The following is a 13,793-nucleotide window of genomic DNA, read 5'->3' on the forward strand; positions in this document are numbered from 1 at the left end:
TAGTGTTGAAAGTTAGGCAGATCTAGTCCTCCTTTGTTCTTGGTCCTTTAAAGCATTTTTAGACTGATACACGTTGGTGTATCTTTCTAAAGGAATTTATAAATGGTCGTCGGAACAGATCTAAACGTGTCTACTGATTGTTTATTCAGAATAACTAAGAATAAATAATTGAGTCTTGGCAAGACCATAGTTTTTACTGACACAACCCTTCCCATGAGTGATATGGGTAGAGATTTCCACCTAGACAGATCATCTTCTACTTTCTTTATTAAGTGGGATGTGGTTTCATTAATAACATTAATACCTAAATATTTAATATTTCCAAATTGCAGCGGGGTAGAAGAATTTTTGAAGGAGCAATTAATAGGAAGAACTGTTTATCAAATAATATGAAACACTTGAGAATAAGTTTATTAATGTAATTACCTCAGAGAGTGGTTTGTGAGTGTTGGAGAAAAAGTAACACATCCGCATAAAGACTGATCTTATGTTTTACATTTGTGCATTTTTTGCACTTAATTACTGTAGCCTGTCTGATTGCTGCTGTTTGTGTTTAAATAAAATTTGCAAACAGTGAAGGGGAGACAGAAGCTGGGGGATGTTTGGGCATTTGTGCTGTCACAGGCTGTTGGGCAATTATGTAATATTTTCAACCAGTTTATGAAAGAGTCTCCAAAACCAAAATTGTGTAAAGTTGCAAATATAAATAAATGTATTTTTCTGCATCTAGAGACAATATCGTGGTTTCAGTGTTTTTACTACATGAATAGTCTATAAAATTAAGTATTCTGTGTGTATTTGTTGATGAGTGCCTACCTTTAATGAAACCGGTTTGGTCCGGTAGTTCTTTAAGGGGGGTTTTGTTCCAACACAGCTGAATCAAATGAATGGCTTGTTATCAGGCCATTGCCAAACTTGATAGCCTGCTGAAGAGGTAATCCAACCATTTGATTCAGCTGTGTTGGAGTAGAGATGCATCTAAAAGCTGCAGGACAGTAGCTCTCGAGAACTGGAGTTGGACACCCCTTACTTAAAAAAAAATAACAGTCCAATTGTGATGAATCTAGGACTGCGTCCACACGTACACGGGTACTTTTAAAAACAGAGATTTTATGTGTACGTTTTTTTAAGTATCCCGTCCACAGGTGCAGTTTTGAAAAATATCTCTGTCCAATTTAAATGCAAAAAACACAGTCAAATGTTGTCAAGAACATGCCAGATCCTAGCCCTGTGGAAATGTTGTCCAATAAGAAGTCTAGAAGCCTGGGAGGGAAACAGTAAAGAGGGTTTTATGCAGTACTTCTGAAAAGTTTTTCTTTAATAACAAAAGACAGTATTTTGGCTGGTGTAGACTCACAACTTAGGAATGAACAAAATCCATACAGCAGGCCTAAATTTAACTTTTAAAAAAAATCAAGTTTGTTAAAAACTGACGACGACATCAGTGTGTGAATGTAGAAGTTCACCCTGACGCCTCTGTCTTTCTAAATGGAGGTACAGTAACTTTGTGTGTATATATAAGCGTGTAAAAACTGTAGATAATCAGATTAAATCTCCGTTTTCCTCGTCCACATGTAAAAACTGAGTTTTCAAAAATCTCCACCCCGGCAGGAGTTGATAAAAATCTCGGTTTTCAGTGATTGAAAATGCAGTTTACGTTTTGGACGAAAGATGCATAGAAAAATCTTTTCAAAAAACCCGTGTACGTGTGACCATATTCTACGAGAGGGTGGAGCTTTGATGAAGGATACTCCCTTTTAGGTTTTACTTTCTTTCTCTCTGCCAGCAGTGGCTGAACACGAGAAAAGAAACAGTTTACAGTCTGGTCAGTTAAATTCAATTTTATTTATAGAGGACCAAATCACAACAGCAATCACCTCCAGGGGATTTTGTATTTAAGGATAAAGACCCTACAATAGTACAGAGAAGACCCCAAAAAACAGATGACACACTGTGACCAAGCGTTGGGTGACAGTGGGTAGGGAAAACCTTCCTTCATAAGGAATGAAACCTCCAACAAAACCAGAGAGGCGCAATCATCTGCTGCGACTGGTTGGGGTGAGGGGAAATTCAAGAAATATTCATGGAAAATGGAGCAAAGCACAGACAATGGTAGATTCAAAGGATCTCGGCTGATTTAAAGCTCAAAAACATTCGGCTTTTGAAGCCTACCATACAGCAGCATTATAAGAGAGACACAAAGCTGCCACCAAGTGGTCAAACTGGAACACCGCCAGCCATAAGTAGGTAAAGGTTAATTCTTGGACATGAATTGACCTGTGGTTTGGGGAAGGCCTTGAAAGGGATTGGCGTCGGTTCCTGGTTATGGTTATCAGGGGTTCCATGGCCCCTGATCCCCATGTACCTAATAGAAGTGAAGAAGTTACAGAATTGAAAAAGGGAGGAAGGGAGGGTGAGGCACGTAAATGAGAATCAACAGCTTGCAGAACTGGGGGAACCTATCTAGATGAGAACCGGAAGGAGCGTGTTGGAGACGTGGTCCTGCTCTTGAAATTCCGCTACTTAATATCCAATAATTACTTTCCCACACACTTTCTGAACATATTTAAAAAAGAAAACCTTCGACTCATTTTAAACATTTTGACTACAGAGCATTGTTAAAGACTAAGCAGCACCTTGAAACAAAATACACACGAACACACTGAAGCTCACAGAGCCACTGATAAACACAATAATACAAAAAGGTTTGACAGAGATGAAACACATTTTACATGATTGAAGTCTACAGCTCATTCTCTACTGCGTGCCCAGATTGGTATAAATCTTGACCTTGTTCTTTATCAAAAAACAACAACAGCAGCAGCAATAAGTAGCACACCTAAAAGTGGCAGGCCAACTTTCAGTCCAACAGATCCATCCTCTGTGTCTCCTCCTGGCTGACCTGCAGGTGAGAAACAGGTGTGAGGTGTCAGCTGTCAGGTAGGTGATGAGTGAAGAACAGAACAGAATCCATTTCCTCTTCAAACTGCTGTCAGACATTATCTACTGCACTCTGATCACATCACTCAGACCAGCTGCTTTCTACAAAGTCTCATCAACAACATCTTTAGAAACAAACATCAACAAGCAGGAAGCAGCTTCACCTCTGATCACACACTCAACTCTACTCACTCACCTGGAGGAACAACTCTCAGGGTGATGTTGCAGATGGGTTTGGTCTTCAGACGAACTTTTGTTGCACTCATGAAGACATGACACTCGTATATTCCAGTGTCATTAATCGTCACATTCTTTAGAATCAAAGACACGTCTCTGTCCTTCATCTGTCTGTCTCGCAGATCCACACGGTTCTTAAAGGATGGATGCTGGTTTTCCAGATCAAGCTTCTCATTCCGATACACAAAAACATATTCTGGTACCAGGTCAGCTCTGCTCCACTCTACAACAATGATGGGGTCCGTTTTATTTGGTACCTGACATGTGAGATTGACATTCTGCTTAGAATCAGCTGTGATGGTTTCCTGGTCTGAAGGAGGAAACAATACAGAGCAGAGAGGTTAAAGGTGAAAATACAACTGTTCACTTCACAGTGAGGACCAAACAGAGATTCCTGAGCTGTATTTCATGTATTTTTAATCATATTTTACATTTAAATCTTAGGTTTTATTCCCTTCTCAAATCAGTTTTTATATACTTTCCTTATTAATCTCACTGCCTTTACGAAAAAGTACTTTGGGTCAATCCCTGTCGTTTTGTATTCATCTGTTTGTTAATGCAAATGACTAATTAGCCAATAAAATGGAAGCAACCAAATGCATTTAGGCATTTAGACATGATCAAGACAACCTGCTGAAGTTCAAACTGAACATCAGAATGATGAAGAATGGTTATATAAGTGACTTTGAATGTAGGATGGTTGTTGGTGCCACATGGGCTGGGCTGAATACTGCAGACAGGTCTGATCTGCTCACAGTCATCGCTACAGAGAATAGTCTGAACAAGAGGAAATATCCAGTAAGCAGCAGTTCTCTGGATGAAGTGGCCCCAAGCCTCTTCTTCAACGCCTTTGACATTGTTGTAAGTAAAGAAAATGTGTACAAAAACAAAAATGATTGTAATTTCTTTGAGTTTATTGCAGTTTTTAGCAGTTTATGTTGTTGCTGTCGACGTAATACATACAAATTAATAAAATGTGTAACAACATGTAAAAATGTAAAGATAAGCTGTCGTGGACTTTTTTCTATATTAGGGTTCGCTTCAGTCGCAATAAATATCAGGACTGCCAAATGTGTTACTTAGCTACAAGATATAGTCTACTCCATTTCCACACAGCTTCTTACTTCCTCCAATCAATCAATTGTTCTTAGTGTTATTAGTGAGCTGCTGTTATTTTGTACTTACGGGAAAACATGCAGAAAAAAAGCAGCAGAATGCAGCAGAGCGACTCAGTCACTGCACTCATTTTCTCTTCATCCACTTCAAAGTTCAGCTGTTAAAAATCCAAGAATGCTGATATTGTCAGGAAGACAATCTAACACTGTAAATGTCAGGTAACTGATATAAACAGTCTTGCTTTGACTTGAGGTTGAGGGTGTGTGTGCGGTGTAAAGAAACCAGATAGTGGGAAGAGTGAAGCTGAGAGGCGGGAGACACGTCTGAGCATGAAAGAGAAATAACAGCAAAATAATGAAGTAATTAAAATTTGAGTAAGTGAGCTTGACAGAGCCTCAATTCTCAGCTCAAATGTTTTACATATATCCTCCACAAGTTTTCTTTAACCCTTTAAGACCTACCATAGAACCAAGGCCGCCAGAGCTTACTTTATATTTTTACAGGCTGTAGTGCCATTTAGGGAGCATTTAAAGTTGCTATACATCAATACAACTGTTATAGCCCACATTTTAATAATATGTATGCATTAAGTCCATAGTAACTACATAAATTGCAAAAAAGTGCAATAAACTACAAAAAAATTTAAAATCGTTTTTGTTTTGTTTTTTACATATATTTCTACTTGGAGAAATTTAAGAGGTTTATCCCTCAAAACTTTAAATACAAAAAAAGTTGCAAAAAAAGTAGTTTACAACCACAGGAAATTTATTTTGAGTGTCTTCATAGTTTTATTTTTATATAATGCAGAAAAAACGAAACACAATCTTATGATGCAAATTTGCAAAGAAAACAGCATGTGCATCAAAATAAACTATTTAAAGCAGTGCAATTTGAGTTCTTAGCATCACAGAAACTATTCAGAAAAGCATAAAGTGAAACATGACTTATAAAAACACCAGTATAGGCTTTTAAGGCCTACAAGTAAAACACTACATTTTCGGCGAAAATGACGTCACTTCTGGTTTCAGGCAGGTAATGGCGGACATGCGATCGTTCGCGCTTGTCGCTACCCGATCCGTACCGGAAACCCGATCGGTACCCCGCATGCGCAAATCTTACATCACTTCCTCTCTTTGCCAGCATTGCGACATTCAATATATTTGAATGATACGGTTAGCGCCCAGTTAGCTCCTGGCATTTCTCAGCAGCTCTGCCTCCTTTTCGACTACCGGGACATTTAAACAATGGATAATCCGTATACAAACAAATTCATGCTTTTCTTCTCAACAGAGAGCGTTCCCCGATTGAACAACAGCGCCGTAAAATAAGAAGAATGGCGCCTAATTACAGAGTTAATAATACAGACTTTGTAATATGTCACGTGAAGATTCCTCAACCAGATGAAGTGTTTACTGACAATTGACAGTGATAGCAGACATCATCATCAGTATTCCAACAATCCTCTCCACACAGACAAGCATAAACACACTCGACTATCACTAATGCATCCCTTCCGAGCCCTGGGGACCAAAAATGGTCCCGCCCCAAAAAGTGCAATAAAAAGATTATATATTCATATTTTTTTCCACTTTAAATTGGTCAGTCTTTTAAAACTACTTCTCCCTGAAATATTCATATAAAGTTTTAATTATATTTTCGTTGTTTTAACCCTTTAAATCCCAGTTTTATTACATGAGCGCCCTGTTTTTTTTACAAAAAACTAAATATTTTCCAAAAAAAACCATTTGAAGTAATATTCAATTGTTATTATAATTAGGCCTTTAGATGGACTAAAGATTGGCACCAACATTCATTTCGATCGCCTTTTTTTTTTTTTTTTTTTAGGACCAGAAAATGGTCTCCAGGCGGCAAATGCTCCTCCTCTAGGCCGAAAACAGTGCATCTTGCCGGGGTAAGTCGCGACGATTACCGGGGCACGATCACCGGGGACCCCTTTTTCCAGCACACACGTCCGATACCACGTGATAACAAATACGTCATTCCCTGTTGACTAAAAAAAAAAAATGCACCCTCTCACGGCCCTAGGGACCGACAATGGTCCCGCCCGATCAGCGGGCCAAGCTGCTGCTGCACCCCGGGAGGAGTGCCTCTCTCGCGGGTATGTGTCGAGCAGCCCCGGGGCAAAGTGGTTGGGTCGCCGCTATTACTATTTTTTTCTAGGAGCACAGTAAATGTAATAAATGGTGATCATGTTTTCACTTTTTGCTTATTAGCACTTATTATTTACTTATTGCTTATTACCACTATATACTATTACCTTGTTGTGTTCTAAAATAAAAAAAAATATGAAAATAAAAATACAAGATCACTTTGAACAAGAAAACATTTATTTTTAGAACTATATAACAATGAACATATACTGGAATATTTGGAATGGGGAAAGGTATGAGTGAGAGTGGGGGCTGGAGGGGAGTGAGGGGGAATCGGCTGGGGGGCAGTCCTGCTCAGGTGGAGCAGCATCAAATCACTAGAAGAAGCCTACGCGTCCCACCAAGATCAGGAAACATTGAACAAAATATGCAAAACAAAACTAGAATTAAATGAAACTATTAATAAAAAAACACAATTCCTTATACAAAGACTTCGCTTGCAGAATTTTGAACACAGTAACAAATCAGGTCGATTTCTAGCTAACCAGCTAAAAATAAATAAAGAAAAAATAACTATATGTGCTGCTAAAGATTTATCGGGGAACACAATATATGATCCTGGAAGAATAAACAACATTTTTAGGGACTTCTATGAAACTTTATACTCACCACAAATAAACCCATCTAAAAATGAAATTGATCTGTTTCTTGACAACGTAACTCTTCCAAAATTACTAGACAGTCAAGCAATGGAACTGGATTCGCCACTGACGCCAAGTGAACTCCAGGAAGCCCTGATAAGTATGCCCAATAATAAGGCTCCAGGTCCAGACGGCTTCCCTGCAGAATTCTACAAAGAATTCTGGACAATTTTGGCACCAGTATTCCACAGCATGTTGCAGGAAATCGAGGAAAAGGGCAGACTACCACCAAATATGAATTCTGCCAACATTAGTCTCCTGCTAAAACCAGGCAAAGACCCTTTATTTCCCTCAAGCTATCGTCCAATTTCTCTTTTAAATGTAGACCTTAAAATAATCTGCAAAGCTCTCTCAAAGAGATTAGAGAAAATGACCCCCCTCTTAATTCATCCTGACCAAACTGGTTTCATAAAAGGTCGGCACTCCTCAACAAACACTCGTAGATTACTTAATTTAATAGACTACTCATACGATAAAAACATCGAAACCATAATATTATCTCTAGATGCAGAAAAAGCATTTGACAGAGTTAATTGGAAATTTTTATTCGCAACTTTACACAAATTTGGTTTTGGAAACTCTTTCATAAACTGGATAAGAATATTATACAATTCCCCAACGGCTCGTATCAGAACAAATGACCAGACATCCTCCAGCTTCTGTCTCCTGAGGGGCACCAGACAGGGATGCCCACTCTCCCCTTCACTTTTTGCAATTTTTATCGAACCTCTAGCAGCAGCATTTAGACAGGCTACAACAATTAAGGGCATAAAATGTAAGAACATAGAACATAAAATCAGTCTCTATGCGGATGATGTGTTGCTTTTTCTGCAAAACACACAAACCAACCTCTCTGAGGTAATTACTTTAATAAACTGGTTTTCAAGAGTTTCAGATTATTCAATTAACTGGCCAAAATCTACAGTTCTCCCCATTAACTGCTCCTTCCATAATTCTTCCTCTGCCCCACTGCAATCCGGAAATATTAAATATTTAGGTATTAATGTCTCTCCTAAGCTTTCAGACTTAACTAAACTAAACCACATCCCACTTCTAAAGAAAGTAGAAGGCGATCTGACTAGATGGAAATCTTTACCCATATCACTCATGGGAAGGGTCGCCACTATAAAAATGATGATCTTGCCAAAAATAAATTACTTATTTTTGATGATCCCTAACAAACCATCACAAGATTGGTTCAGATCTCTGGATTCATATATTTCCAAATTCCTTTGGAAAGATAAACCCCCGCATATTAGCTTAAAAACGCTACAAAGAACCAAGGATAGAGGAGGATTAGATCTGCCTAATTTTCACCAATACTTCTTAGCCAACAGGCTTCAGTTCATCTCAGAATGGTTAAAACATACCTTCTTAGTTGAGCCCTGGCTAGATGTTGAACAGGCACTATGCAAGGATCTAGAGATTTCAGACCTACCATTTATTAGCTCAAACATCAAAAGACATGAATGCTTTAAAAGTATCAACATCAGCTTTTCTCTAACAGCATGGTGGGAGTTTCTAAAAATAACGGAGTCTTCATTAATCCCATGCAAACGTACACCTATCTGGAATAACCCTGACATATTACAAAACAATAATATGATTAATTTCCCAGAATGGAGTTGTAAAGGAATTAAATACTTAGAACATATATTAGAGGGAACAGAATTTATTCCATTTGACAGACTAGTTGAACAATATGGGATCAACAAGACAAGGTTTTTAGAATATCAACAAATTAAATCCATAGTAAAAAAGAAATTTAACCTCAGTCAAGTTGAATTACAAACACCACTAAGTGCGGCACATTTTCTTACTCTTAAATCCCCCAAATTATTATCTAAAATATACAGAACACTTTCTAAATTAGATGAATCAATATCCCTTCCTACTGCAAAGTGGGAAGCAGATTTATCAGTCAACCTAGACCAAAACTTCTGGTCTCAGATTTGCTTAAAAACTTTTAAATTAATTAAAAATCCCAGTCTGCAATTAATACAATACAAAATACTTCATAGAGTGCACTATACAGGTCATCGGATGTTCAAGATGGGCTTTACATCTTCCAACAACTGCTCACACTGTCAAGGCAATACACCAGACAATTACATCCACGCTCTTTGGTTCTGTCCACCAGTGCAAAAGTTTTGGCGCGAGATATGTGAAGACTTATCAAAGTGTCTGAAATGTAACATTCCAACTTCCCCCTTAGTGTGTCTACTGGGCAGCTTAGATAATGTCACTTCAGAAAAGAATATAGCCCATATGATCTTCACTGCCCTATGCATAGCCAAGAAAACAGTCCTCATGAACTGGAAAAATAAAAATAATCTTAATTCTAACCAATATAGAAATTATCTATTAGATTACATTAGTCTTGACACAGCCTCTGCCACCACATTAGATCAATTGCTCTGGGCCCCTTTTATCAGCTCCATCACCTAGTGGGGGTGGGGGGTCATAGTTTGGTCCCGCCTTCACTGTTGTGATTGGTGAGGGGGTAGGGACAGGCTTAGGGCGTCGGGGGGTTCCCCGGAGGCATCTTCCTTGGGGGGCTCAACCCGGGGTAGCGGTCACGTCCGGTTGGGGGCTCTGTTGGCTCTCAGGTGACTGTTTCCTCGCGGCTGCGTGCAGCGGGGCTAGGGGAGGGTCTGTGCTGACGGACGTGGGTTACTGACCTGGCAACCTGGCTGCCCCTGGGTGGGTCCGGGATGGGCGTGAGGTTCTGGGGGCGCTCCGTCTCTGGGCTGGGGCCCGGGCCGGGCCTCGGGGGCTTGGGTCCTGGTTGGTGTGTTGCCGGGGTTGTGGGCGGGTGGGTGCATGGGGGCCCGGCCCTGGAGCAGGGTGCCGTCGGTGCGTCGAGCCGCCTGGGGGGCTCTTCAACTGGTGGGGGGGATGGTCACATCTTGCAGGAGCTTTCTTCTCTTCAGGAACTCTCTGCAGGAGGGGGAGATACAGGAGAGGTGGAGGAAGATCTCAGCCTGGGCGTTTACCGTCTTATGTAGTCTGGAAGATGTGTGGATGGTGGGGTGGGTGCAGTTTTCTCTGTGGTGGGGTTGGGTGGACTGTCCAGGGCTCTGTGGAGCCGGAGGGCGCTACTGCACTGGGCCCCGGTCTGATGGGCCTGGGCCCCCCTTCCCTGGCGGGTCGCGAAGGGTGGGAGTGCCTACTGGGGTCAGCGGGGGAGCTGGCCCCAGGGAGGGGTTACCTGCCCCTCCCTTCCTTCCCTCCCCATCTCCAGCTGCCTCCCTCTTCCCGCTCCTCCACAACCACTCACACATGCAGGGCCTTGGAGTGGGGGTATGTCACCAGGGTGCAGAGGAGGCTGCCTCAAAGCACACTGTGCGCTGTCTATCTTGCGTGCCGCACAATATCGTTTATTATTTAGTAAATATTGATATCTATGACTAGCTAGTTTATTGTGATGGTGCTTTGTTTTCTCTATTATTATGTTGCTCTTTGTTGTTTGCTGTCTCCTCTGTTTGTTTTTTTTGTTTGTTTTTTTTTTTTCTCCATACAGGTGACCCAGGAGTTCTTTTTTTTTTTTCCTCTCTCTTCCCCCCCCTTCTCACCGTCTCTTCTCCCCTTTGGTTTTCTTTCTTTCTCTCCCCCTCTTCCTCTCATTCATTCCCCCTGTCCTATTTATTAAAAAAAAAAAAAAAAAAATGACAAAGGATGAACTGAAGCTCTGCCATCACGTAATGTCGCATACTGCTGTTTCTGATGTCATTTAAGAAAAAAAAAAAAAAAAAAAAAAAAAAAAAGCAATGCATGGTTGCACTAAGGCTTCTCCAACCTGCTCTATGTAGACCCTCCTCCTGTAACCTTTATTTCGCTGCCAAGCTGGGTCCACCGCGGTCCACAGGACATAGCCATTATAAAGAGAAATGTCAAGCAGATGGTGGAAAAGGGCTAACAGCCACCGTCTCGTCCGCCTCCTACAGCTGTAGTCGTTAACAGCCTAATAAAAACACAAAACACACACACACACAAAAACATTAAACCTACGTATATTTTACACAAGAATATATGAGCAAGAATGAATAAATTTGTGCGCAACTGATGCTGACACCTACCTGATCGAGTTTGTCCACACCTCCCTTGCATCTGTTGTAATCCCTTATTATGTGCGGCTTTCTCTTGGGTCCGTCGCAGATTCCTGGAGTCCGGTGTTTGGAGCTCAACAGGAGCACATTTTTGCCGCGGCGAGGGACGTATGAGACGGCCGTATGCGTGGAGGTGAAAGCAAACACGGAGGAAAAAACTCCTCTCCCCCTTGTCTGCAGCAGTTCTGGCGGAAGCTCGGGCTTGTTCTTCCGAATGGTGCCAACCAGGGTATTTGTTCTCCTCAGCAGCTCCACTGACAGAGGGTAGGAAGTAAAAAAATTGTCACAGGTGACGCTGTGTCCCTGTAGCCCCTCCGTCAGCTCCAGAACCACTCGCATACCCTGGTTGGTCTCAGCGCGCCCAGTGGCTGCTTTGCCCGTGTACAGCTGCAGCCTCCAGGCATAAGACGTCTCCACGTCGCACACCGCCCATACCTTCAGTCCATACCTCCCCGGCTTTTTGGGCATATACTGCCTGAAGCTGCACCTCCCTTTGAATCGGACAAGCTGTTCGTCCACGCAAATGTCTTTGTTTGGGAGGAACATCATTTCGAGACGATGGGTCCACATGTCCCAGATCTTGCGAAATGGACCCAGTTTGTCGTCAGAGTGTGTTGGTCTCGCAAGTCTGTCGTCGAATCGCACAGCTCTGGTGATGTGGCGAAACCTTTTCTCCGACATGGTTGCACGAAAAATCACCCGGCCGGATTTCTCGCTCCAGAGGCTGATCGTGGCTTCGTTTCGGGAACGATAAACACCGGCCAGAATTATTAGTCCGACATAAGCACGCAGCTCATCGCTGTCCACGTCCCTCCAGTCAGCCATAGCACGTCTCCCCTGGAGATTGGTCATTGACACGATGTGCTGGATAATGTCATCCGTGAGGAAAAGGGAAAAGCTGGATAGTGGGTCACTGATCCGGGCCAGGGCGTATAAAGTGGGTCCGGTGCGTCCCGTGGCCGCTGGAACGTAGCGGAACGTCTCAGCGTTCGTAGGTGACCACCGTGTTCCATTTTTTTGAGATCCACCCCGCTGATTCTTCCTCTCCGCTCTCACTTTCGGACTCCGATCCATATGAGTCGGAACCGGACTCCTGCTCCTCCGTTTCCTCCTCTGAAGAAGTATCCGATTCATCCCCCGAGGATGGGGCACTTTCCTCGCTGTCGGGGTCCATGATGAGTCGCAGGGCTTCCTCCGCGTTGTACCGTCTTGCCATTGTGAAAAAGATTACTCCCAGCTACTGCTCATTCTTATAACCACGGTTTTAGTGCAGCTGCACAAACAACCCGAGCTTGCAGACAAAACAAGTCTAATTTGGCTTTGGTATTCGTTTCATATTTGATTTGTTTACATTGCAGGGTGCACTGAACTGCAGACTTCAAAAGGAGAAAACGTTTTAAATTAGGCACACACTCTTTGATTCTGAGGTTAGACACACACTCCTTTATTTTTTTTAAGACACACACACACACATTGATGATGATCCAAACTCATCATTTGAGCAGAAAGACACTGCTTTGAATGTGGGATTTTCCTCTGTAAAACTTGTATTTTCCAGCAGGCGTCAAATGTGAAACAAGAGCGCCACATGATGGACAAATAAAAAAATTACAATTCTAAGCACACACATCCGATACCACGTGACAACAAATACGTCATTTCCTGTTGACTAAAAAAAAATGCACCCTCTCACGTCCTAGGGGCCGAAAATGGTCCCGCCCGATCAGCGGGCGAAGCCGCTGCTGCACGCCGGAAATGAGGCTTCGTTTCCCGCAGGTCTGTCTAAGCAGCCCGCTGTTTTCCAGCCGGGATCAAATGTGGAGCAAGGGCGCCACCCGGTGGACAAATAAAAAAATTACAACTCTAAGGCCCATAGACCAAAACGAAACGGAAACATAAGTAATCACCAAGACATTAATGGTAATAATTCTGCAGTGAAAAATAGCGTTTATAATGGAAGTCAATGGGCCAAAAATGGTCCCCAGGGCTCGGAGAGGATGTGTATTGTTAGCTTAGCCACTGAAGCTAATTTAAGGAAGTCAGACTTGAATTTTGAAATGAAATTATGCCAAGTTTTTTTTTTAGAGGATTTGGCTATATTCCATTCAACACAGTGCAAATGGCTTGTACCTGAAAACCTAAAGGGACCATTTATGGTCCCAGGGCCACACAGGGGTTGTAATGACGCTAATTCAGTTTACAAAAGGGTTCATTCGCTCGGTCAGCAGGTGGCAGTATCCTCTTACACTGGGGAGTAAACTGCCATTAAACGAACAGAAGAAGAAGAAAACCCCTGCACATGCGTGGTACGGATCGGGGAGTCCTGATCCGTAACTATCTTTTTATTTTTCGTTTTTGTCTACATTATATTGAAATGTTTCATTATTGGAAACATTTTAAGAGATACTTGTTATTCTTAACAGATACTCTGACCCGTAACTATCGTAAAACGCAATTAAAAGTCATAATTCCACACTGAGATTTAATCTGATTCATTACAACTTACTCCCAATCATTCCCATCATGCTGACAATAATGTGGACAATCCTGTAATTTGAACAGCCTCGTCAAGTTTAAGG

General features: G+C 41.8%; 1 protein-coding gene across 1 annotated transcript; it reads right to left on the reverse strand.

The window, feature by feature from the left end:
- Positions 1–1,354: 1,354 nt before the first annotated feature.
- LOC112429761 (butyrophilin subfamily 2 member A2) lies at positions 1,355–4,555 on the reverse strand. The gene is made up of 3 exons (XM_024799340.2): positions 4,363–4,555; positions 3,137–3,487; positions 1,355–2,902 (listed from the first exon to the last, which is right to left on the reverse strand). Exons 1-3 carry the CDS (start codon positions 4,421–4,423, stop codon positions 2,802–2,804), a joined length of 513 nt encoding a protein of 170 aa, XP_024655108.2. The 5' UTR covers positions 4,424–4,555; the 3' UTR covers positions 1,355–2,801.
- Positions 4,556–13,793: the final 9,238 nt, after the last annotated feature.

Source organism: Maylandia zebra, linkage group LG3, assembly GCF_041146795.1.
Source record: "Maylandia zebra isolate NMK-2024a linkage group LG3, Mzebra_GT3a, whole genome shotgun sequence".
In the NCBI taxonomy this organism is placed as follows: domain Eukaryota; kingdom Metazoa; phylum Chordata; class Actinopteri; order Cichliformes; family Cichlidae; genus Maylandia; species Maylandia zebra.

What these genes read in the sequence shown, in the direction of transcription:
- LOC112429761 (XM_024799340.2), bottom strand. Translation starts at nt 4,423, where the DNA reads ATGAGTGCAGTGACTGAGTCGCTCTGCTGCATTCTGCTGCTTTTTTTC. An exon ending in TTTTTTCTGCATGTTTTCCC is followed by an intron (nt 3,488 to 4,362) that starts GTAAGTACAAAA and finishes TTCCTCCTTCAG; the next exon opens with ACCAGGAAACCATCACAGCT. An exon ending in CCTGAGAGTTGTTCCTCCAG is followed by an intron (nt 2,903 to 3,136) that starts GTGAGTGAGTAG and finishes TCTCACCTGCAG; the next exon opens with GTCAGCCAGGAGGAGACACA.